At 35.0% G+C, this 23,355-nt stretch overlaps 1 protein-coding gene across 1 annotated transcript; it reads left to right on the forward strand.

The window, feature by feature from the left end:
• The first annotated feature begins 405 nt into the window (after nt 1-405).
• Nucleotides 406-22,701, forward strand: LOC138701911 (alpha-amylase-like). Its single transcript, XM_069829272.1, has 11 exons — nt 406-626; nt 1,434-1,585; nt 2,662-2,830; nt 6,305-6,420; nt 8,023-8,153; nt 11,842-11,964; nt 14,971-15,095; nt 15,423-15,639; nt 19,077-19,195; nt 22,133-22,288; nt 22,607-22,701. The coding sequence occupies exons 1-11, from the start codon at nt 435-437 to the stop codon at nt 22,631-22,633; spliced, it is 1,527 nt and encodes a 508-aa protein (XP_069685373.1). The 5' UTR covers nt 406-434; the 3' UTR covers nt 22,634-22,701.
• Nucleotides 22,702-23,355: the final 654 nt, after the last annotated feature.

Below are 23,355 nucleotides of genomic sequence, written 5' to 3' on the forward strand. Positions count from 1 at the left end.
ATTTCTGTTCCTCTCTCAAAGTGAGAGTCCAAGTTTCACACCTATGCAGAACAATCGGTAATATAACTGTTTTATAAATTCTAACTTTCAGATTTTATGACAGCAGACTGGATGACAAAAGCTTCTCAACCGAATAATAACAGGCATTTCCCATATGAAAACTAAGTCTAATTGGATAAGATAACATGATTTTATTTATTTATTATTATTATTATTATTATTATTATTGTTATTATTATTATTTTTATTATTATTATTATTATTATTATTATTTTTATTTTTATTATTATTATTATTATTATCACAGATGCAAGACTGAAATGAGTTTCGGAACACGCTGTATAAAAACAGTTATTTAAAGAAATTCGATATCAAAATACAAGATAAGGCTAGTTTTCTCCATGGCAAGCAGTCATCTGCGCCGGCAGTTGGCCATGCCAAGCTGTGCTATGAGGCTGTCGGTTACTTCCTTCTTGTTGATTGTCGTGGAAATAGTTTCGGCACATAAAGACCCCCATACGGCGGAGGGCAGAAGCGCCACTGTTCACCTTTTCGAATGGAAGTTCGACGACATCGCTGCAGAATGTGAGAGATTCTTAGCACCCCACGGATATGCGGGCGTCCAGGTACAGAGTTGTTAATTAATTTTTAATTTCTCTATTGCATTTCATATTTCCTTAATAACTTATTTAACGACGCATGTCAACTGTGTGGTTATCCTTGGTTGTCTGGTATCGATGGAACTGATAGTGAGATGACAGTAGATGGTCACATATGACTTACCTACCAATCACCAATCCTACCATTAATTTTACAAGCTTCTTCTTCTGAAACATTTCATATCTCATCCTCTATTTTCCTGTTCATTGATCTACTCAGTTCACTAAAACTATAATCAGTGCTGTATTTGTCAGTCTGTATGGGCAAAAACATTCATCACATCCATATTGAGTGACAGAAACCTCAGAACTCAAGTCAAACAATGCTAAAAATAAGAATAAATTAAAACATTCATTGTCATCGACATGATGCGCTTTATACGTTCTGTGGAAAAAAGATCAACTTTCCTGCGACATAAAATGAGCTGTAACTCAGAAAAGAATTAATACTTTTAAATGATTCATGAATGATCTTTTAGAGAGCAGCATGCACTATGAAATTGTACATTTTTCCACCCAGCTTCTCACTTCACCATGGGATTATCTCACACTCGCTTTGCAGTTGAAGATTACCTCGAAAATAAACCGAGCCAGTTTATCAGGCCATTTTGAGACAAGAGTGGAGAAAATGTTTTCTCTTTCTGTCCTTTGTGAATATATATATATATATATATATATATATATATATATATATATATATATACAGTTCTAAGTGTTGCGACAATACGTGAGCGTCCTAACAAGGGTTACTATTATTATTACTTTCCGTTGCAGGTCTCGCCAGTCCATGAAAATCTGCTGGTGCTATCACCAAATCGACCTTGGTGGGAGAGGTACCAAGTTATTTCCTACAACATCACGAGTCGATCTGGTGATGAGGCTCAGTTCAGGAGCATGGTTCGACGCTGCAACGACGTGAAAGTCAGGTGATATATCGGAGGCAGTATATTCTATTTTTTTTTTTTTCATGGAGTGCAGTTTCATAGAAATGACTTTGCCGACAGACCTTCTACTGCCCCCTACTAATTGGTTGTCATAAATAAATGTCTTCCTTACTGTGACGGAAATCTTGTCTTCTCCTGTCAGTAACCAATCACAACCCTTGTTCAGAAGAATTTACAGGCTCTCGTCAAATCCACGTGGAGGCAGAGTTGCTGCATCTTTTCCGAATTCCAAGAATCCCGTCAGTCTCATTTCAGAGTCACCAGGATTGCGGCAATTGTGCAATGTTGGGACGAGGGGACAGGATGGAATTGTCAGAGGTGTTTGTGTAGGAAGTCATAAATCTGTAAGTGGGTGTTCAAAGGAGCCACCGAACTGCACTCCTTGAAATAAAATGAGGTATAGTAGTGGTGGTAGTAGTAGTACTGGTGTTAGTAAGAGTAGTAGTAATAGTAGTAGTAGTAGTAGTAGTAACAGTAGTAATAGATGATAGCAGTAGCATTAGCAGCAGTATTGGTGGTAATAGTAGCAGTAGTTGTGGTAATGATAGTAGTTGCTGTGATAGTAATAGTAGAGGTAGTAGTAGTACTGGTGTTAGTAATAGTAGTGGTAGTAGTAGTACTGGTGTTAGTAGTATTAGTGGTAGTAGTAGTGATGGTAGCAGCAGTAGTGATAGCAATAATAGTTGTAGCAGTAATAGTATCAGTAGCAGCAATAGTAGCAGTATCAGTAGTAGTAATAGTAGCAATAGCAGTAGTAGTAATAGTATTTTATTCAATTGCGTTTTTTTTAAACTAACGTACGAGCGCTTTGTCTAATTAAGAAACCTGTCCGACTTCTAGCTTGTGGTGGTATTTGGGCCATCACTGATCTAGAAATCTCACATCGAATGACGAGCATTACTTAATCCAACCTGCCCTTGATGACCGCTAGTGTTGTGGTAGATCGAAGGTAGAAATTTCGGCTAGGGTCGACTTTGACAGCTGTTTACAAACATGAGAGAAGTTAACACGACGTTTTTTGTACATAAAGCTCTTGACATTATTATTTCCTGTTTCAGAATATACGTAGATGTCGTGTTGAATCACATGTCCGGGAATCACCCCAACGCCAGCGGTGTAGCGGGCAGCATCGCATATCCTGTCAACTTGTCTTACCCGGCCATTCCCTACGGACCTCAGGACTTCCACACTCCTTGTGGCATCAACAATTACAACGACCCTGGCAACGTGAGTACTGATGTCTGATGTATCATGCTAAAATGCGCAACTCGGAATCGATTCCTGGTATTAATTGCACTGCTTCTTGTTGTAAATGAAACAGGAATAAGATGGTTTTCACCTCATTCTCCCACATCCTTCAGCTTTAAAAACTTCAGTCCATTTCATAACAGTAATTACTTTACCTACATTCCTCTTCACTCAAGATCATTTAATTTTATTGATAAATGGGGAGCAAAGAATGGCATAAGTGTAAGCAATACAGAGCGGTTAGTAGTGTTCGGGGCCGTCAGAGCGCGGCTCCTTACTATGAGAATTCAGCCGTAATCGCGGGGTGAAATAGACATCGAGAGGCGCTGAGTTGCGCCAGTCAATTTGACTTAGAGTTTGGTAGGATGTTAACGTATTACTCAGTTCTGTGTTAAAATTGTTATCACTGTGCGTAAGTTGTACTCGTATTGTTCAGTATTAAATTATGCCACTACATAAGTATTTATCAATTTATTTATTTATTTATTTATTTATTTATTTATTTATTTATTTATTTATTTATTTATTTATTTATTTATTCTGGTAGAGTTAAGGCCATAAGGCCTTCTCTTCCACACTACCAGAATTGAAATATAGAATGAAACAATATAAAAATAGTAATTTAATAGTTATACTTAAATATGAAATGAATATCATGCACATTAATGGACTTACATATAATGAAATATTGACTAAGCATGATACATAGTTATTTACAATTCATATCCTAATAATTCTACTTTATGATTGACCTAAATGACATTTACTGTATACAAACCCACAGAATATCCTACAGAAATCGGCTAACACTCACAAATCAATTCCATGTTCGGCAGCCCCTGACATGACGTGATAAAGAGTTCCATAGGCGACAAACTGACACAGTGAAATACTAATCTAGAGCGATACGAATGTTAAAACGAACCCGTGCAAAACAGCGGTAGTGTGATTCGCAAGAAAACATTCTGGCAATGCTGTTACATTTATTGAAACTATCCGTCAGCTTATTAAAAAGTTACGAGAAATAGGATCTGTTAACGACAAAAATCTTGTTACCAGACGCAGAAGTCTTAAGGAATAAAAATCAGATGAAAGAGGTGAACAACTAGAACATATCCCAAAAAAATCTTTCCGTCGTCTTGCTTAGGAAACAGGCGTTTCAAAATCCTCTTTTAGAATTCTCATTAAACTGCTTAAATTAAAACCCTATAAAATTACAGCTGTCCACGAATTACAACTGTGCTATCATACGAATAGAATCCGATTTTGTAACTGGAGTGTTCGTTGCCGATAGGAGATTCCGTTCTGAATTAGTCACCTTTTTCTGATGAAACATGGTTCGAATTACACGACCACTTCATTTTACAAGCCAACCGATACTGGACTCCGGATATCCTGTCTATTTTTTCAGGGGATTTTATGCCCAGTAGACCTATCAATGGCCTACTCTTTTGCCACGTGAAGTCAATAATATCAATATAATGTACCGTAAACAGGGGCTACATTGACATAGTTTTAAGAGTTTTTTTATGGGTCTTTTGAAACTTTCGTTAAAATGATGCAAAAGTTTTTTTAATTATATCATAATATTATTCTTCGGCAATGAATCTATAATGGTATGATTTCCGTAACATGATACCACATATAAGAAACTGCCCCTTCTTTTGGTGTCAAGCCCAAGTAGCCCCGTGCTTTGAGGTTACTTTGACATGTCATATGCTTTCGTTGTAGTTCAAAGTTGGCCCTATCTGTGGGCTACTTTGACATCAATTTCTGTGTTTAAGAATATTTATACATACAAGAGGACAAAAGTGTTGCTTATTTTCGATTTAATTGGACTTATCTGAACTGTATTAACAGTGCAATACAGTCAATGTCACTGAATGAGTGTACAGGAAGAAAAGTTAATGAAACGAGTACATCAATAGAATTAATAGAAACAGGAATGTAAGATTTGTAAGTCACAATTAAGAGAGAATAATTATAAAAAGTAATCTGGACAAATCATACTGAAAGACATACAGAGCATCATAGTCACATTTCATCTTCACATTTTTCTCATTCATGATATTCATCTCATTCATTCATGACCACATTCCTGGTGTTGTGGAAGAGGAGGCCTGATGACCTTAATTACACCAGAATAAATAAATAAATAAATAAATAAATAAATAAATAAATGAATGAATGAATGAATGAATAAATAAATAAGTAAATACATAAAGAAATACATAAATACATAAGTAAATACATAAATAAGTAAATAAATACATAAATAAATAAGTAAATAAATACATAAATAAATACATAAATAAATAAATAAATAAACAAACAAACAAACCAATCAATCAATAAGTAAATACATAAAGAAATACATAAATACATAAGTAAATACATAAATACGTAAGTAAATACATAAATACATAAGTAAATAAATAAATAAGTAAGTAAATAAATAAATAAATACATAAATAAATAAATAAGCAAATACATAAAGAAATAAGTAAATACATAAGGAAATGCATAAATACATAAGTAAATACATAAATACATAAGTGAATACATAAATACATAAGTAAATACATAAATACATAAGTAAATAAATAAGTAAATAAATAAATAAATAAATACATAAATAAATACATAAATAAATCAATGAATCAATCAATCAATAAATAAGTAAATACATAAAGAAATACATAACACATAAGTAAATACATAAATACATAAGTAAATACATAAATACATAAGTAAATAAATAAATAAGTAAATAAATAAGTAAATAAATACATAAATAAATAAGTACATAAATAAATACATAAATAAATAAATACATAAATAAATAAATAAATAAACAGACAAACAGACAAACAAACAAATAAGTGTATTTCTTGACTCTCTGTTGCAATACACTCACGAATTGCACTTTGCGCGGAGAATTCAATTCTTTCCATTCTCGTGGATAAGTAATTCCTGGAAGCAGATACTTCCATGAAATCTCCACCAGGAATATCATTCTCCCATTGGGGAACATTTCTACCTTGCATGTTCACAAATTTGCTCACAACACTTCGTACGTCACTTTTTATCATGGGGAAATCCCCAATCTGCAACAGTTCCCAATATATGAGCAAAACATTTTTCGTCTTCTGATGTCAGAACGGTGGGGTTACCCGGATTTCTACTCCAGAAGTTGACAGTTAATCACATACTGCTCCAACAGCACTGTATTAGCAATAAAAACAATATTATACATTTCAAAATTATAGTGTCAAAATAGCCCCGAAAACTATCAAAGTAACCCAGAAAGTCAAAGTAGCCCCGGTTTACGACATGCACAATTCCTGCCTTATTTTTAAATACCTCTCGTTCTTATATGCAGAAGAGGAATATTTTTGTATAAGAGAGTCATAAGTTAACTGTAAGGTCTCACACTGCGGTCTTGTTGTTCAGGTACGCAACTGTGAACTTGCCGGACTTCACGATCTGAAGCAAGGCACAGACTACGTCAGAGAGAAACTGGTCCAATTACTTGACGAACTCGTCGATGCAGGTGTGGCGGGTTTCAGGTGATGTATTTAATTCAGAACACACGTTCGGAATGTTAGTTCAATATTTCTTGCCACAAGAGCTGGCGGTTTCGGAACCCAAACAAAGAAACAGGTTATGTGCACATAGGTTGTGACTACTGGTCTACGTCATGCAGTCCCTGTTTACACTCAGCATAAGATAACCACCGATTACTGTGATCCTAAGGAGGCGGTGTTATACGAAGGTAGCGGGAGTTCAGTCGTTCAGTGCTTATAGCGGAAATAATATGCTCCAACGAACAAATATTAAGTAAAATATTGTGAAGGGACTGGACAGTGAGCAGATCAGTGCAAAGTTTTCCGTTCAGCTACAGGAGGACGAAAACGCAAATACTAGTATATAGGCCCATTGTAATATCTATCTATCTATCTATCTATCTATCTATCTATCTATCTATCTATCTATCTATCTATCTATCTATCTATCTATCTATCTATCTATCTATCTATCTATCTATCTATCTATCTATCTATCTATCTATCTATCTATCTATCTACCTACCTACCTACCTACCTACCTACCTACCTACCTACCTACCTACCTACCTACCTACCTACCTACCTACCTACCTACCTACCTACCTACCTACCTACCTACCTACCTACCTACCTACCTACCTACCTACCTACCTACCTATCTATCTATCTATCTATCTATCTATCTATCTATCTATCTATCTATCTATCTATCTATCTATCTATCTATCTATCTATCTATCTATCTATCTATCTATCGATCCGTCCGTCCGTCCGTCCGTCTGTCTGTCTGTCTGTCTGTCTGTCTACCTACCTACCTATCTACCTACCTATCTATCTACCTACCTACCTATCTATCTACAGTATCTATCTATTTATTTATTTATTTATTTATTTATTTATAGTGTACATATAATATATACACACATATAAGAAAAATATTGCATTAATGGAAAATAAGGATGCTGCAGACATGCATTGCACGTCACAAAGAAAACCGGACGGCAGAATTGACTTTTCCAGAGAGTTGCGTAAAATTCAAGAAAAGTCCAATCGCAATCCATTTCGAAACTTTGTGTGCAACGACTTTTAAGAAAGGATTTTTGTAAAATCTAGGATTTATGAGCACAGATGGCAAAATATTAATTTTATGTAAATATCTTCATTGTGGCTTACCTCTTTATATGACTGAGACCCTCAAAACTCTTTTCGCCATATTCTTGTATGTTATTATCAGACAGAGAATTTTCGATCCCTACTCAGCAACAAGACTTGGCTTACGGAGGGAGCGTAGCTATGAGTTGAATGACCTCCCTGTAACTGACTTTATACGTAACATTCAGTATCGGGATCGAAAATCCGCTATCTACTTATTAGATTTGTAATGAAAATTATGTTATTCAATAAGTTGGAAGTTTAATTCGCATATACATATTTGAATGTGCGTATATAATACAGTGGAGTGTGAAAGAAAAGCACTGTAGTACACATTGATAATTACAATGCAATAACTTTTTATCACATTTTTATTTCGAATTTTTTCCTAGTAGATATCTAAAAATTTGATACATTTTCAAAACTGATACACATTATTATATCATACAGGATTGATGCTGCTAAACATATGTGGCCATCCGATCTAGAGTACATCTACAATCAAGTGAACAATTTAAACACAGAACATGGATTTGCTAACGACAGCAGACCTTTCTTCTATCAAGAGGTTATTGATATGGGTAAGTGAAATCTTCATCATTATGTGGACGAAAATGTAGTATTCTACTGCAGTGAATACCCTGTCATTTTTGTATTGCAGTTCATCTTATTTCGCAGATGACAGATTTAGAAACATTCTGTACTTCATTATAACCACCCACTCATCAACAACATCGTCATCATCTGACCTCAACATTATACAGGATTTGCCTAGGGGTCGAAAGTAAAAGTAAATCCATGTGAATAGAGTTGGCTGTTATAACTTTTTTAATTATTCATTTTTCGACATATTCCACATAACTAACTTGTGTGCCCACAAGTGCCTCCTGGGCAGCGTGTAATCTTTCAGGATAGGAGCGTAACAGTGTGACAAAAAGATTTGTATCCAATTCCTTCTAGTTTATAACCTCTGTCGGGTGTGCCGTCATAGTCCGGATCAGCTTACTTAATACACTAAGGGAGAAACCTAAAGGAAGAAAAGGGACTGTGAAATTTGAAATGAATTAGACATAACCAAATTTTTTGTGGTTAGAATGCATTCGATTTAATTAGTAACGATATTTTTTTAGATAAACATACAAAGACCTATATTTGTATTATTTATTTATAGCCCTCTTGGCTTGGAAGCATAAAAATTACGTCATATTTAAATGGCTGTAGTCTTGAATTTGAATGGCGTGCAAACTTTACATATTTTTTCAGTACATTTCGTCATGTTCAAAGTATAAGGGATCTTACAATTCTGATGCTAGGAACATAAACGTTTTACTGCGTGTTCTTTATTTTATGGTTAGCAAAACGCAGTAAAGCTTTTTTGATAAACTGAATACTTCTTAGTTTAAAAAAATGAAACATATTTAGTGGATACTAATAATTTAAATTTTGAAGTTATACATATTTTTAAAAAGGTTATCTCCATTAATTTCATTGGGCAATGGTAAAATTAATTTATTAGCATATGCTGATGATATTGTCCTTCTAGGACAAACTTTTGAGAGTAGGCAACTTTTTAGACTCTTAGTAGAAGAAACAAGAATAACAGGGTTAAAAATTAATTCAGGTAAAACTAAATACATGAATATATCACGTACCTCAAACAATAGAGGGTCACTTATAATAGAGATTGGGAGTTTCAAAAATTTACTGAATTTAAATACTTAGAAAGTATAATTAATGAAACAGGCTTATTTGGGAAAGAAACTGAACAGACTCGTTACGGCAAATAAGTGTTACTACTCCCTTCATAAATTGCTTAGTTCCAAACTCCTTTGTAGATTATCTATAAGATGCTATAAAACAATAATCCTACCAACTCTCCTATATTGCTGTGAAACTTGGATATTAACAAAAAAAAAAAAAAAACAACAAAATCCCTTTTTGCTTTCGAGAAAAAAATCTTGAGGAAGAGTTTTGGTCCCATTCAAGAAAATAACACACGGAGAATTTTGAAGAACAGGGAACTAAGGGATATTTATAAAGATCCGGATATAGTAGCCTTAATAAAAAGGTCGAAGACTACGTTGGCTTGGACATGTTCTACGGCGTGATGAAGACTCTTTTCTACGAAAACCTTTCGACTATTCTCCAAGATGTACGAGACTTCATGGTAGACCTCGTCTCCATTGGCAGGACAAAGTAGCCTATATGATAATCTTTCTACAGTGGAAGGACGACAAGAAGATGCAGAGAACAGAGACGAATGGCGATATATCGTGAATGAGGCTAAAAGCCTCTTGGGTTTTTAAATGCCCTAAATTGATTGATTGATCGATCGATCTCCATTTTAGATGTAAATTTAAAATTATGGATAGACCTACTTTGTTCTTTTTTTATTGAATAATTATTTTTTAATTTTAATAACTCAAAAACAATTAATCTGATCATAATGAAACTTATATGCAAGAATACTTAGAGGAAGGGGATGAAATGTACAAAATATTAAGTGTCTGACTTAAAAAATGTAGGAAACAGAAATTTCAGCCATCACCCCCATCAAATTCATAATACCTTAAAAATATTTAGAACCCTAAGTGAAATGAAGAACAGCTACATTGCGAATACGTCATTGCATATCCTTTGACATGGAAAACGGTCGCTCTCCTGTAGCGTATATTTGTCTGAAGTGTTCCGATTAACGCGCAATTCATCGTCATCGGGTATGAAATCAAGTCGTAGCAGCTAGTACTGCATCGGTATGTCACGAAACGACATTTATTCAATACGAAGCCTTTATGGCTTAGCGATAGAGCTCTTTCTTCTCGTTTCAAAGACATGCGTTTGAATCTCTCTACGTAAAACGCAATACGTATAAACATAGCGTACACCAGTCATGTCAATTGATGCCCATAGGCGCAAATGAGCGCTTTAGAGCTCAGGAGAGCCTGAGCGCTTTACAGCGGATAAGGAAAGAGACAGACGAAATATGTAGTATATACCGCTTGGTCGTGCTGTATACAGGGATGGCCAGCACTGATTCAATAGATAAAGGGAAGAGAACTTATTAAAACTGTATCCATGTTAATTTTTAGATTTGCCTGAGAAGTATACCTAAGCCCGTTATAGGAATGTAAGTTTATTTTAATGCTCATTTTTCACAAGTTTGTTTTTTACTCAAAAGGAATATTTTCTCAACTTCCTTTCACATAAAAGTGAAATTTTCAGATATGTGTATTTAGTTGCCTTACAGGTACTGAAGCGATGTTTTCGTAAATGTAATATAAGTATTGTAAATACGTATTATTGGAGATAGTGTATTAAAAATTTTGAAAATATTCGCATGGAAAATGTTTGTAAGGAAATTAATAAAACAAAGCAAATACTGTTACATCATAAACAAAAGATATGTACCCATGTGTAGTAAAAACGTCAGCTCTATAGCTTCAGAAGATTTCGAGAAAGTAATTTAATATTCTGATGATAGAGAGTTGCGCACCAATATCACTTTAAAGCGTAATGCGATAAGAGTTTTGTTATGTAATATTAGTTACAGTTAAAACATATACCTAGGTAACTTTGCTTTGTACACAGCATTGCTTTGATTAGTTTATTGATTACTTTTATAAGGCTAAATATATCATCAATATAAATTCCAGCTTATCATGTCATACTCAATCTTTTTTTTTGGGGGGGGGATATAAGTTTCTTTATGAATGATGTGTTTCATTCACTTAGTACAGTATAGTTGTACTAGTATGGAATGTATGTGACTATTCCTTCTTAACTCTTTATTATGTTATTAACGTTTAAAACACAGCTGCAATGTTAAGAAATTGGTGTTAGTACTTTCTTTCAGACAGTATACGTAATATGTAACAGAAAGAAGCCACATAAAAATAACGACATAAATTTTCACGTTCCGTTTGAAGTTTGTGCATCACTGTTTTTTTAAGTCCAACAGGCTGCTTATTCATATACACAACCCTTCCTCATTCCATATCTAGCGCTTGATGCCCGCTCACGACGTCAAGGTCAGAAAACTGCTCTTGCTTTGACATCACTGGCGTACACGATGATTCCCGAGCTATTCCGAGATGGGACAATCTCTGAACAGCGACTAATTTCTGTTTAAAAGAGTGTACAGAGATTGGCCTAAATCATTTCGCCTTAAGACGATGAAATTTAAAAATAAATTCAACGTTTTATTTTGTTAGTCATCTTACGTAAGAAGGTAAAATGAACGGACGGATTTCAAGCGTGCATGTTTTGCAGGTGATGGAGGCGTGAGGGCAACAGAATACACCCCATTCGGACGCGTTACGGAGTTCAAGTACGGTGCAGAACTGGGCAGAGCTTTCCGTGGCAACAACGCAGTAAAGTGGCTGAGCGGCTTCGGTAAGATCTATTTGCATAAGTTTATTTGACTTTCTCATTGTGTCAGTATGCAGAAAATGTACAGCATGCTCCAGTTAATGCTTCAGGCACGTATGTTTTCTTGATTCAAGGTAGGCCTATTATGTGCAGTATTGTGCTAGTTTGTAGACATTTCTAATCTTCATCCAAGTGCATGAAGTAGCCTATAGTACAGACGTGGACAAATTATTAGCAAAATTGGAGATTTTTATTATATATTTTTACAAAATATGATTCTTCAATTTAGACTACAGTTGACATCTTTGCGTATTTACAAATTATTAGAAAAATTGAAGATTTGTATTGTATATTTTTACAAAATTTTACTCTTCAATTTAGACTACAATTGATATTTTTGTATATTTTTACAAAATTCGACTCTTCAATTGGGACTACAGGTGACATTTTGGATATTTCCAAATTATTAGCAAAACTGAATATTTTATTATATATTTTTACAACATTTGACTCTCCACTTTAAACTGCAGTTGATATTTTTGCATATTTACAAATTATTAGCAAAATTGAAGATTTTATTATATATCTTTTACAAAATTTGACTCTTCAGTTTAGAATAGCCTACATTTTTGCATATTTACATCTACTGTAATGATAGAAATATGCAAAATTGTCAACTGTAGTCTAAATTGAAAAGTCAAATTTTGTAAATGGAATTATCGTAAAAATCGTCAATTTTGTTAATAATTTGTCCACGTCTGTATTTTAGAGGCTATTAAGTAACCGGGGAGATACTTAAAATGTAAGGATACATGATATGAAATACTATAATATGAAACTTTTTAGCGTAAAAATTTTAAAATGGCACAAATATTTTATTAACAGTTGCCTCATACACTGCATAGCTATTACCTATAGCCTATTATTTATTTTTTATTTTTTTACAAAGATTATAAAGATTTTATTGCAAGAAAAACTTACACACAATAACAAATATTTTACAATACTATTGTAATACTCGTATATGAATATTCTTCAAAATTCGAAATTGATTACAATCTCATAGTAAAATAGCCTACATTTTACAATTTATTGTATAAATACAATGTAACTGGATCACACTCGAAAAAGCAAGATGCTTGAGGTCGGGTTTATTGGTTTTACAATATTACTGTATACCAGCAGTGACAAAAGCTGGTATCGTGATTACACCGTATAATCACAAGCATTCAAACGGGCAAAAGGAGTTTGCTGTACATTATTGTCTGCTTCATTTTAGTCCTGAAGGCAAGCAGTGACTGTATCATATCGCTCTCCAAACCTTCTGTCTATAAGCAGGAAAAGACGATTTCGTACAGAATGGGAAAAGGAAGATTTTTGTTATTGTGTGCGAGAAAATGTAATATGTTAGCTTTCAATTAGTAGTACAGTATATAGAAACAACATCAAAATACATTAAAACATACAATTGCCACGTAACAGGTGGTATTATTATTGTAATTATTATTATTATTATGATTATTATTATTATTATTATTATTACAACTACTACTGTTATTATTATTATTATTATTATTATTATTATTTCTCAGTAAATGTTACTATAATTCTTCTATACCTGCATGAATATTGATATTTTTTAGATCTCTTGCCTTGAAGGATAAAATTTCTAGGCTATATCTCAATTTTAACCTCTTGGGTTTTCTATAGCACGCGATACTGAAGATTATTTGACGAAAAAACTGGAAAAATTGTCTAATTTTCAGAAGGAAGTTAGTTTGGAATGTGAAGAATTCGTGTAGGACGTCAGTTGAATTGAAAACATTTTAGAAAGTAGATAAAAATTTGAATGAGTTGATCGGTGTAGATAACTTAGTAGTGATTATTTAACACTTGAAATAAAGAGGTATAACACTGCAAAATACAACGCGTAATGCACATTTCACTTACGGTAACTCGGTATATTCAAAGCATACAAAAAGCCTAAACTAACATAACCTAACCTGTCACAGATTCGTATTTAGGCCTACAAGGCATACGAAAAGCCTAAACTAAGCTAATCTAACCTAATCTGTCACAGATTCCCGCAACGGAGAATTTAGAAAAATTCAAGTTGGAAATTTTAACGTCGCGTGTTATAGAAAAGCCAAACTTTTTAATCTTTAAATGAAGTTAGTTGATCATTTCATAATAATATTATAGAAAAAAACTGATTCAATATTATGTGCTATTGTAGGGATGGAACGAGCTATTAAATTCCAGGAACTGAAAACAATCTTAAATCATCGTCAGGCAAAGAAAGACAATATAAATAAATATAAGAAAGCCTGCTATGTAGGGACGTGGGAAATAGCTTATGTTCTTAATCATTTTAATTAAGGGGAGTTGTAAAAATAGTAATGATTGCAGCGGCTGAAATAATTTGTCCGAAAGAAGTTGTTAATTTTGAAAAAGTCCGCATTTCTTGACCAAGAAAAAAAAATTGGTGTATTATTTACTGGCTCATGATGACAATATGACATTACTGTAGTACATATACAGTCACGAAGCTCAATACGTAGTAAATATGCATCCATAGGTAGTTGCTAACCACTAGGATCACTACTATCGCTTCATTACAGACAATGCGAAATAGTACCTGCACAGTCTGTTGTTCCTAGCACCCTCAACAACTCAAGCTTCGTGTCTGTATATACTGTACTGTAGTTATACCATGTCTCGGTTTGATTTCATCCTGGAATAAGGCAACAGAAATCAGACGTCTGCCCCATGTGTGGTGTGTAACGAGATCGAAGATTCAATTTCTTTTCTTATTGTATTTAAATGGCCAACACAATTTGTTACTGGCTTGAGATTATTTTTAAAATAATATTTTAAAGTAATGAGTTCTAAGTTCCAATAGCAGACTTCGGAGATATTTCAATACATTTCACTTCCGGCAACGGTAAAGACAGGAGTTCTTGACCCCACACATTTTGCATATACATATTATTACTAAAACAATGTAAACAGAAGAACGTATCATTGCAGGCTCACAGTGGGGTTTTATTCCCGATGGAGATGCCGTTGTGTTCGTCGATAATCATGACACCCAGAGGGCCCACAGGGCGGGCGGATCTCAGATTCTTACACACAAGGACCCCAAACTCTACAAGGTAATAAGTTGTGGTTAAGACGAGCTTTAGGGGTTTTATTTATTTATTTGTTTATTTATTTATTTGTTCGTTCATTTATTTATTTGTTTGTTTGTTTGTTTGTTTGTCTGCGGTCGCGTGTGGGCAGTAGCGCTACTCAATGGCGCATATACTGAGTTTCCGCGAGCGGGCCCTAGCAAAATAAATGCACTATTTTTTATTGATCACTTAAGTAAGAGCCGAAGAGAAGATCTGGGAAAAGTATATGCCAGATATCACTTTTGTAGAAAAGACTTCAGTGTGCCTGAAATATATGTAATGCGAAATGTGATTGCTGTGTTCCAACAGATGGCGGTGGCCTTCATGCTTGCCTACCCCTACGGTTACCCACGCATTATGTCTAGTTACTACTTCACTTATTCCGATGAAGGCCCGCCACAGGATGGAAATGGCACCATTATATCGCCATCCCTCAACAGCGACGACACGTGTGGCAATGGATGGGTGTGCGAGCATCGCTGGAGGCAGATCTACAACATGGTGGACTTCAGGAACGTCGTCGCAGGTGAGCGATACACTCATTTGTTATCTGTTTCAGGATATTGCATCCTAAATTTGCTTGTCGACTGGAAGCGCAAGACAATTTAAAAATAACTAGTTGATATATAAGTTCGTAGCGTTTTTATATTTCGTGACAATAGGATCTTTGTAAGAAATTTATTTGGGATTTTTTATTTATAACAGTAATCTCACTAGAGGTTTTGATTTATCTAGAGAAAATCAAAACTCGAGTGGGATTTAATTGACTATTACACGATTAGAAGAAAGTATATGAAGATTAGAAGTAACGAAGTACTCCAATACAATAAAATATTAATTGACTTACGAAAATACAACTTACTGTCTTCAAATGTATTATTGTACCACCTCAACATTACAAATATTACGCTAGATGTCAGTAGTGTGTTATGTTTAGCTGTTTTTTTTTTGTTATCAGTTGTGCCAACTATGGAATCTTCATTGAACTCTATGGACGGTTACTAGTCAAGAAGGCTTTGTTGATTCAGTTTCATTTTTATTAAAAAGTTGCATTCCACTTCAATTATCCGGATCCCAGTAATCAACGTCACTTGACAGATGATTTTCAATAAATCTTAGCATTAAACAATCTCTGATACGTGACTATCAATAATATCATATAGTAGAAGCTATAACATAACTTATTATAAACAAGTGCTACAAAAGTTTTAATTAGGGATGATGAAATAAACAAGAAAAGTTTTAATTAACGGTGTAAAGGTAAGGTAAAGGTAAAGGTAAAGGTAAAGGTATCCCTGTAACATGCCATGAAGGCACTTGGGGGGCATGGAGGTAGAGCATGGTGTTGAAATAAAAAATAAACATTAATAATCTTAAAAGGAACAATTATTGAAACTATAATTTTAAAATTTGAATGTTTTAGTGGTTGGTGGTTCAGTTGATGTTAGCCTGTATTAGACGTGTGCGTAAAAGAAGAGGAACTCGATGTACATGGTGTATTCCTCAACTTATTCAGGATTTCCGAATGGTGCTCTTCATTTATTTGTAAATAGGATTTCAGGGAAGATGCATAGCTATGACCGGTGATCTTTATTAATTCTTGTTCTTGAATGCCAATGGGAGTCATATTTGAAAGTGCTGTGCATCGACTGGAGTAGCTTGTAATTTTCTGTTTTTTTTTTTTTTTTGACGTCCAGACCAATGCAGTTTGAAATGTTGGCAAACAAAGAAACAAATGCTAGGGTAGTGATAAAAATAAACAAATACTAGGGACGCGATAAAATTAAACAAATGCTAGGGACGCAATAAAATTGTGCGATAAGCAGCCATGATTGATTGAAAGACGTCCTTTCGTACCGTTTTATTGGTCAAAAGTAGTATGACGTAGTAAAATTGTAATAGACATTTTAATCTCAAAATATTGTGTTATTGGATACATCTTGAGATTTTTTTTTTTTAATTTTAAGAAAGATTTTGTTAATTACGAGCTAAAGAAAGTGGAGTACGTATCAATTAGAAAAAATGAAATATCCGACATATCCTTCTGTTTGAGTTTAACCGAAAAGCGAAGGAATCTGATGCCGTTAAAATGCTTTTCACACGACTTACAATATTAAATACTTCTACTCTCGGTGGCCACAATATTTTGTCTAAGCTCATGTAACATTTAACTTACCATAACTAACAGTGACTGAGTCTTAACATAACTAGGCAACGTTGCTTAAGCTCACATGACACGTGTTTTCTGGGAAGCTTAAAAAGACGCGATCTCCATGAACTCCGTAGCATGAAAATGGGTATAGAACCATTTGTTCCATTTACGGGGAGAACGCCATCGGAAAAAGGACGGCACGAAAATGATTTTGTTTCAAAGAGCTCCTGTATTACGAAATGAGAGGTAGCAGATCTTTGGGGAGACATCCAAAACTCAAAAGTAAATAATATTAGACCACCAAGTCAGATACATGCAAGGATGATGAAGATCGTGATAAAAATTTGTACGAAAACTTACTTAAAAACTTCAGAGACATCTTTGTGTCCTATTAGTCAACTTATAAGAATCCCAGTCGAATCTTGTGTATATGACAACTTCGTACAGAAGAGACCGTACATTTTTTTCAGAAACCTCTGATGAGAAATGCAACTTCGGGAGAAAGCTTTATATGATCACTAGCCGTACCCGTGCGCTCCGCTGCACCGTTAGAAATAAATATAAAGTAATTACATAATTAAAATAGGACATCTGGTCCAGGGAACATTCGTGTTTGATTGAAGGATAAATCGTTTAATATGTCACTTAATTTAAATTGTATTAAAAAAATTAAAATGCGATCATTTTGATCCAGAGAGCACTCATTTGGTGCAATGACAATTCCTTTAACATGTTTCTTAATTGTTATTACATGCAACCATAGTTTAATGAAGATTGACCTATCTTTTAGTTTTAATGTGTATAATTTATATTACTTGCTATATGCGTCCATTGAATTATGGTAATAACTTAATTTTAACCATTGTTTTCTACATCTTCAGTAAACGGCGCTTGGCCCACTATGGTTCTGAACCCTTTAAATAACTTAAATAGTGATAGAGCATATATAGTGATATGTAATTATATTTCTTTCTTTCGAAAATGTAAGAATTCACGATCTCCTATGTACCATTGCCGTGGAATGAATAAATGTTTTTTTCTTCCTACTCAAAAATGTTATATTTTGCACATAGGAGTTACTGCAGGAACAACAACGCTATAATCTGAGGCGGCAGTGAAAATGTATTGTATTGTTATTTTAAAAGTATTGTATATCCTTAAATATCAGTCCTATAAAACTTTTGCATAGAATAAAACTTATCGAAAATCATTTTTAAAGAAACTTTTGTTATGTAACATTTTTCACAAAAATCAATAATAAGCGAGGTATTTCGATTTATTTAATTCAGGACTCCTTATAACCCCCCTTTTAAATAAAGTATTTTGAATGCCATATAGCCTAAAATCTAAGTCACAACGAACTTGATTTATATTCCAATTTTCATCGAAATCCGTTCAGCCATTATCGCGTGAAAAGGTAACAAACATCCAGACAGACAGACAGATATACAAACAAAAATTTCAAAAAAGCTATTTTCGGTTTCAGGATGGTTAATTATACATGTTAACACCAATTATTTTTGGAAAATCGAAAATTACCAGAAAAAGTTTGGCTACAGATTTATTATTAGTATAGATTATTGTACGTTTTTCTCCTGTTCTCATTTCACATGTATCGACGGTCTTCAAATATTCTGATAAACATTCTTCCATGTCGTCACAAATATCAAAGGATTTTACATAATATTTAGCTACAAACTTGCATAAACTTTATTGTAGCTCTACCTCCCAAATGCTGATGCTATGTGCTGTTTGATTAAGTAATTCTACCTCTTGATATAATATTGTTATAATTTGTTTACAACTTCCAGGAACTGCCATGAATGACTGGTGGGACAACGGAGATAAACAGATAGCATTTTGCAGAGGAAACAAGGGTTTCATTGCCTTCAACGATCAGTACAACACACATCTGATACAGTCACTACAGGTATGGCTGCAAAACATAAACAGCACCTAATGTTTGTCAATGTTTCATGTTTTCTTACGTAGTACGTTACACTATCATTAGTACTTATTAAATGTGAAAATTGAAGTGAATTGCTTCTCTACACGTTTTATTTTTGCTTCCGGATTTGTCAAGAATGACGTGGTTGTCCATCATGTCTACAAGAGCACGTTTTGCAAGAAGCGATATTTGCCGGAAAAATAACAGGTCTATCGCTGTACATGCTACAATAATGCATGAAATTGGTAGTCAAGGGTTAATTCGGAATAACAAGGAGACGGATAGTAATTCTTGTGAGTTACAGTCCGCGTCACCGTTTTTGGAGTGTGAAATAAGTAATGGGAACGTGAAGTGCTAGTGTCTTACCTTTACAGTAGTCAGTCTGACAACTGTGTTTGGCAAAGGGCTGATGTGACGTGTATAGGAAGTTGTACCACTCTCAGCTGCACTAGCAACATGCCCACAAACTAGGCACTATACTCTAGGACACACGCCAAAAACGCTGGCGCCAGCTGTAGTACAGTAGCAGCTGGAGAAAACTAAGACACAGCGAAAAACCCAAGTCATGATATTCGGCCTCTGAAATCGAACTCCAGACCTCCTGAATAATGATAAGAATTACTTCAACGTGCTGCAGTTTTTGTCTGTTGATAAAAATTGAAAATGTGCTAATGTCTTTTTATACTATGCACATATGAAATTATGTCCTTGATAAAAACTAAGTCGGTTTCATCGTCTGAGGCCTCCGTTTAAATTCTAGCGCGATAATATGGAATTTGTACTGGGAAAAACATTGTAGGCCTATACCATAGTGAACAATCGTGTGCACTAGCACCACGTGACCTGAGTGCTTTCACTCTTGTACATTGTTCTTATAATTGCCTTAAAGCACTTAAAAAGCGATCTACGCCTCATCTGTCGTGGCAGGCGGACGAGCCAGAATCAAGCAATACAAAGAATTATGTTATTTTCAAACCAGAAGATGGTAATGAGACATAATGGTGTGTGTTAACAACAACAACAACTATTTTTAACAAAATAATCTGCCCTCAATGAGGGTGACCATAAAGATCCAGAATAAAAGCACTACAGAAATAATTTAGAAAGACAAAAAGACTAAATACGGGAATTGTTTAGTAAAACATCCAGAGAAATGCAAACCCAAAAGAATCGTCAATGGCCAAAATATAAATGGTAATGCAATATTTGGAGTGAATCCTTAAGAATATCCAATAAAATTTCTTGAATTTAAAAAAATCGGAGACCGAGTGGTTTTAAAATATTCCATGTGAACTTAGGAAGAGTGCCACTCACACCAAACAAAAGACCAGAAACACTCCACTGACTAGTGGGAAGGTTATATTTCTCACTTAGGTATGGGATGCAGGACTCATAAATGGACTTCTTCTCCTCATCAACGTGTTGTGCCTGCAGGGCATCTCTCTCAAACCGGATTGTAGAATCAAGAAGTATTCCCTTAGATTGAGTCCTGTTGATGGCTACAATATCTGCTCTTCTGTTCGAATCTAAGGATGAAACGCAGTGGATTTCCTCGTATACCTCCCATCCACGACGCTTGAGGACATGAGCAATACCGGTCCTGGCCTTATGGTGTCGATTGTTGCGCAGCAGCTCCGTTTTTCGACAGAATCGACAGGGGTTTCGTCCACTACGAACATAATTTTCGCTGGAAGCGGGTACCGAACCCGGGATCACTCGCATGACAGCCTCATCCACTAGCAGTGAGCCACCAAGCGTCTACTGAATGAAGCAGACTAGCCGTAACTCACGTGACCACAAACCTTGCTATAGCTCGCGCAAGAAACGATTACCGAAAATCAATGGTGGCGTTGCTTCCTGTTTTGATGTGTGTTTGTAGGCACGACGAGGGTGAAGAGATGCGGGCCGATGGAAGTACTGTCTCTTCCAAGAAGATGAACAAATGAGGACATCGCTGTGGAAATAAAGAACGTAGCAGGGGAACAATTCGAAGCTAATTAAACTCGCAACATATGTTTAGGAATGAAATAATACCGTGCGATACAAGACACGCATTCACATGCAATGGAACAAACTAAAGTCGTAATGTAACTATCACAACGCAAGACTGATTCTATCGATGTCATTTCTCTTCCGACTGTACTCTTGAATATCATTCAAGTTATCTCGTGACCTTTCTTCTCGCCCGCTCTTCCTTATCGCAGTATTTGATTCGCATTCCTTCCGTCGGTAATCCGTGCTTGCGAGACCTATACCGCGTATGCTTATATTTTCATCTTCGTTTCTTAGGTCTAGCCTACTCTCCTCTTCTCAGTGAACTGTGCTTTGGACGAACTGTATCCATAAATTCTGCTACTTACAGCTCGACCAAGTTAAGTCTGCGAGCCGAGAGGGGAAGTTGTAGGCAGGTTTGTAGTGAAAGGAGGCGGTAACGAAAGGAGACCCGTACAGTCATATACGACAGTAAAGTTTTCCTATTGCGCTTCAGTTCATAGAGCGCTAATGAAAACGTAAGAACATTCCGTGAACAAGACACTTCGAAATAGACTGTACTTCTATATCTGCTTGACACACTTTCGACAGTGAGGTTTGGCGTTCCGATTGGCAAGCGTGGGCATAGGAGAGAAAGTAGCATGAGGAGGGGAGGTTAGGAGACAGCATAACTGTTGTCAGAGCTTGCCTTTTTCTGAAGACAAGGACAACAAAGCGTAGTGTATTTCAAACGATGTACACACTTTGAAATCTGAGCCTCAAATGACCTATGTGGCAACTGTGTTTTGCCTCTACATTCCTCTACACTCCATCCCGGTATCCCCACTCGCAGACTTGACTTGGGCAAGCTGTATATTACTTACATTCTGTACAATGAAAGAGAATGTGTTGTTTCGTGACATTGATTATTTATTAATTGCATTTCAGACTTGTCTTCCTGCTGGAACCTATTGTGACGTCATCTCGGGCTCCAAATCTGGAAACTCCTGTACTGGGAAAAGTGTGACTGTCAATAACACTGGAGCTGCTTATGTCCAGATCTTGTCTTCAGAATTTGATGGCGTGTTGGCCATTCATATCAATGTAGGTAGTTTCCATAGCGATTATGAACTTTATTGCATAGGCTGTTATTCTATTATATACTCGTACATTACAGTTATATAGTTTTTTTGTTGATGTTTAAATGATGGGCTATACTTCTGCTAAAATACATAATTGAAATAATATAATTAGTCCTATTTATAGTAGTTATTCGTTCAATTATAGCGATTACATAAATTTTAATTTTTCTTTTTTTGAAGTAGGTCTAACACTAAAATTTAATTTATTCGTGAAGATATGTAATATTAGAACTTTCGTTTGAAGACATTATGATTTAAGTCTACAATATTTATTTTTCAGTCGAGACTCTCTTCACCACAAGAATGAAAAACCAGAGAATACTCATATGTCAGGTAAAAAAAGTTAAGTGATTATTAAATGACGCTGTTACACTTTGTACTGATATTATTTCCACTACTACCTTTCCACGCTTACTTTTACAATATGGTATGTTTCACATTAGGACATGAATATTGAATAATATACGTAAAATGTGCTTCAAGTGAAATTGAAGTTAACTTAATTATTATTTTTTTAACTAATGGCGGGTAATTTATTATTCGTCATACGTCTATATGAAGCCTGTTACGAAGACAAATTTACAGAGGTGCGCCACGAAAGGCTGGTCTACGCTATACCCGCGTTGAGATGAGATGATGGAGATTTGTTGAGGTGCCACAGGGGAACCGGAGCCTCCGCAGAAAACCCCTGTGTTACCTGAACCACGGTCGTGCCAAGCACAAGTTATCAATTGGGAGTACGACGGGGATCGAACTCAGATCCACAGGATTATAATTACAGCGCTATAACTACTGAACCACAGTGGCGGCAGTTATATTCCGTTATAAAATAAGGACCTTAGTCGTTAACAACTTGGTCGTGTCTTTATTCACGAAATATGACTACAAAAATTAATTGTACCCAGATGTAGGCTACATTTTTATCAACAGTAATCTCACTAGAGATTTTGATTTATCTAGAGAAACTCAAAACTCGAGTGGGATTTAATTGATTATTACACGATTAGAAGAAAGTATATGAAGATTAGA

Source organism: Periplaneta americana, chromosome 6, assembly GCF_040183065.1.
Source record: "Periplaneta americana isolate PAMFEO1 chromosome 6, P.americana_PAMFEO1_priV1, whole genome shotgun sequence".
Classification (NCBI taxonomy): Eukaryota; Metazoa; Arthropoda; class Insecta; order Blattodea; family Blattidae; genus Periplaneta; species Periplaneta americana.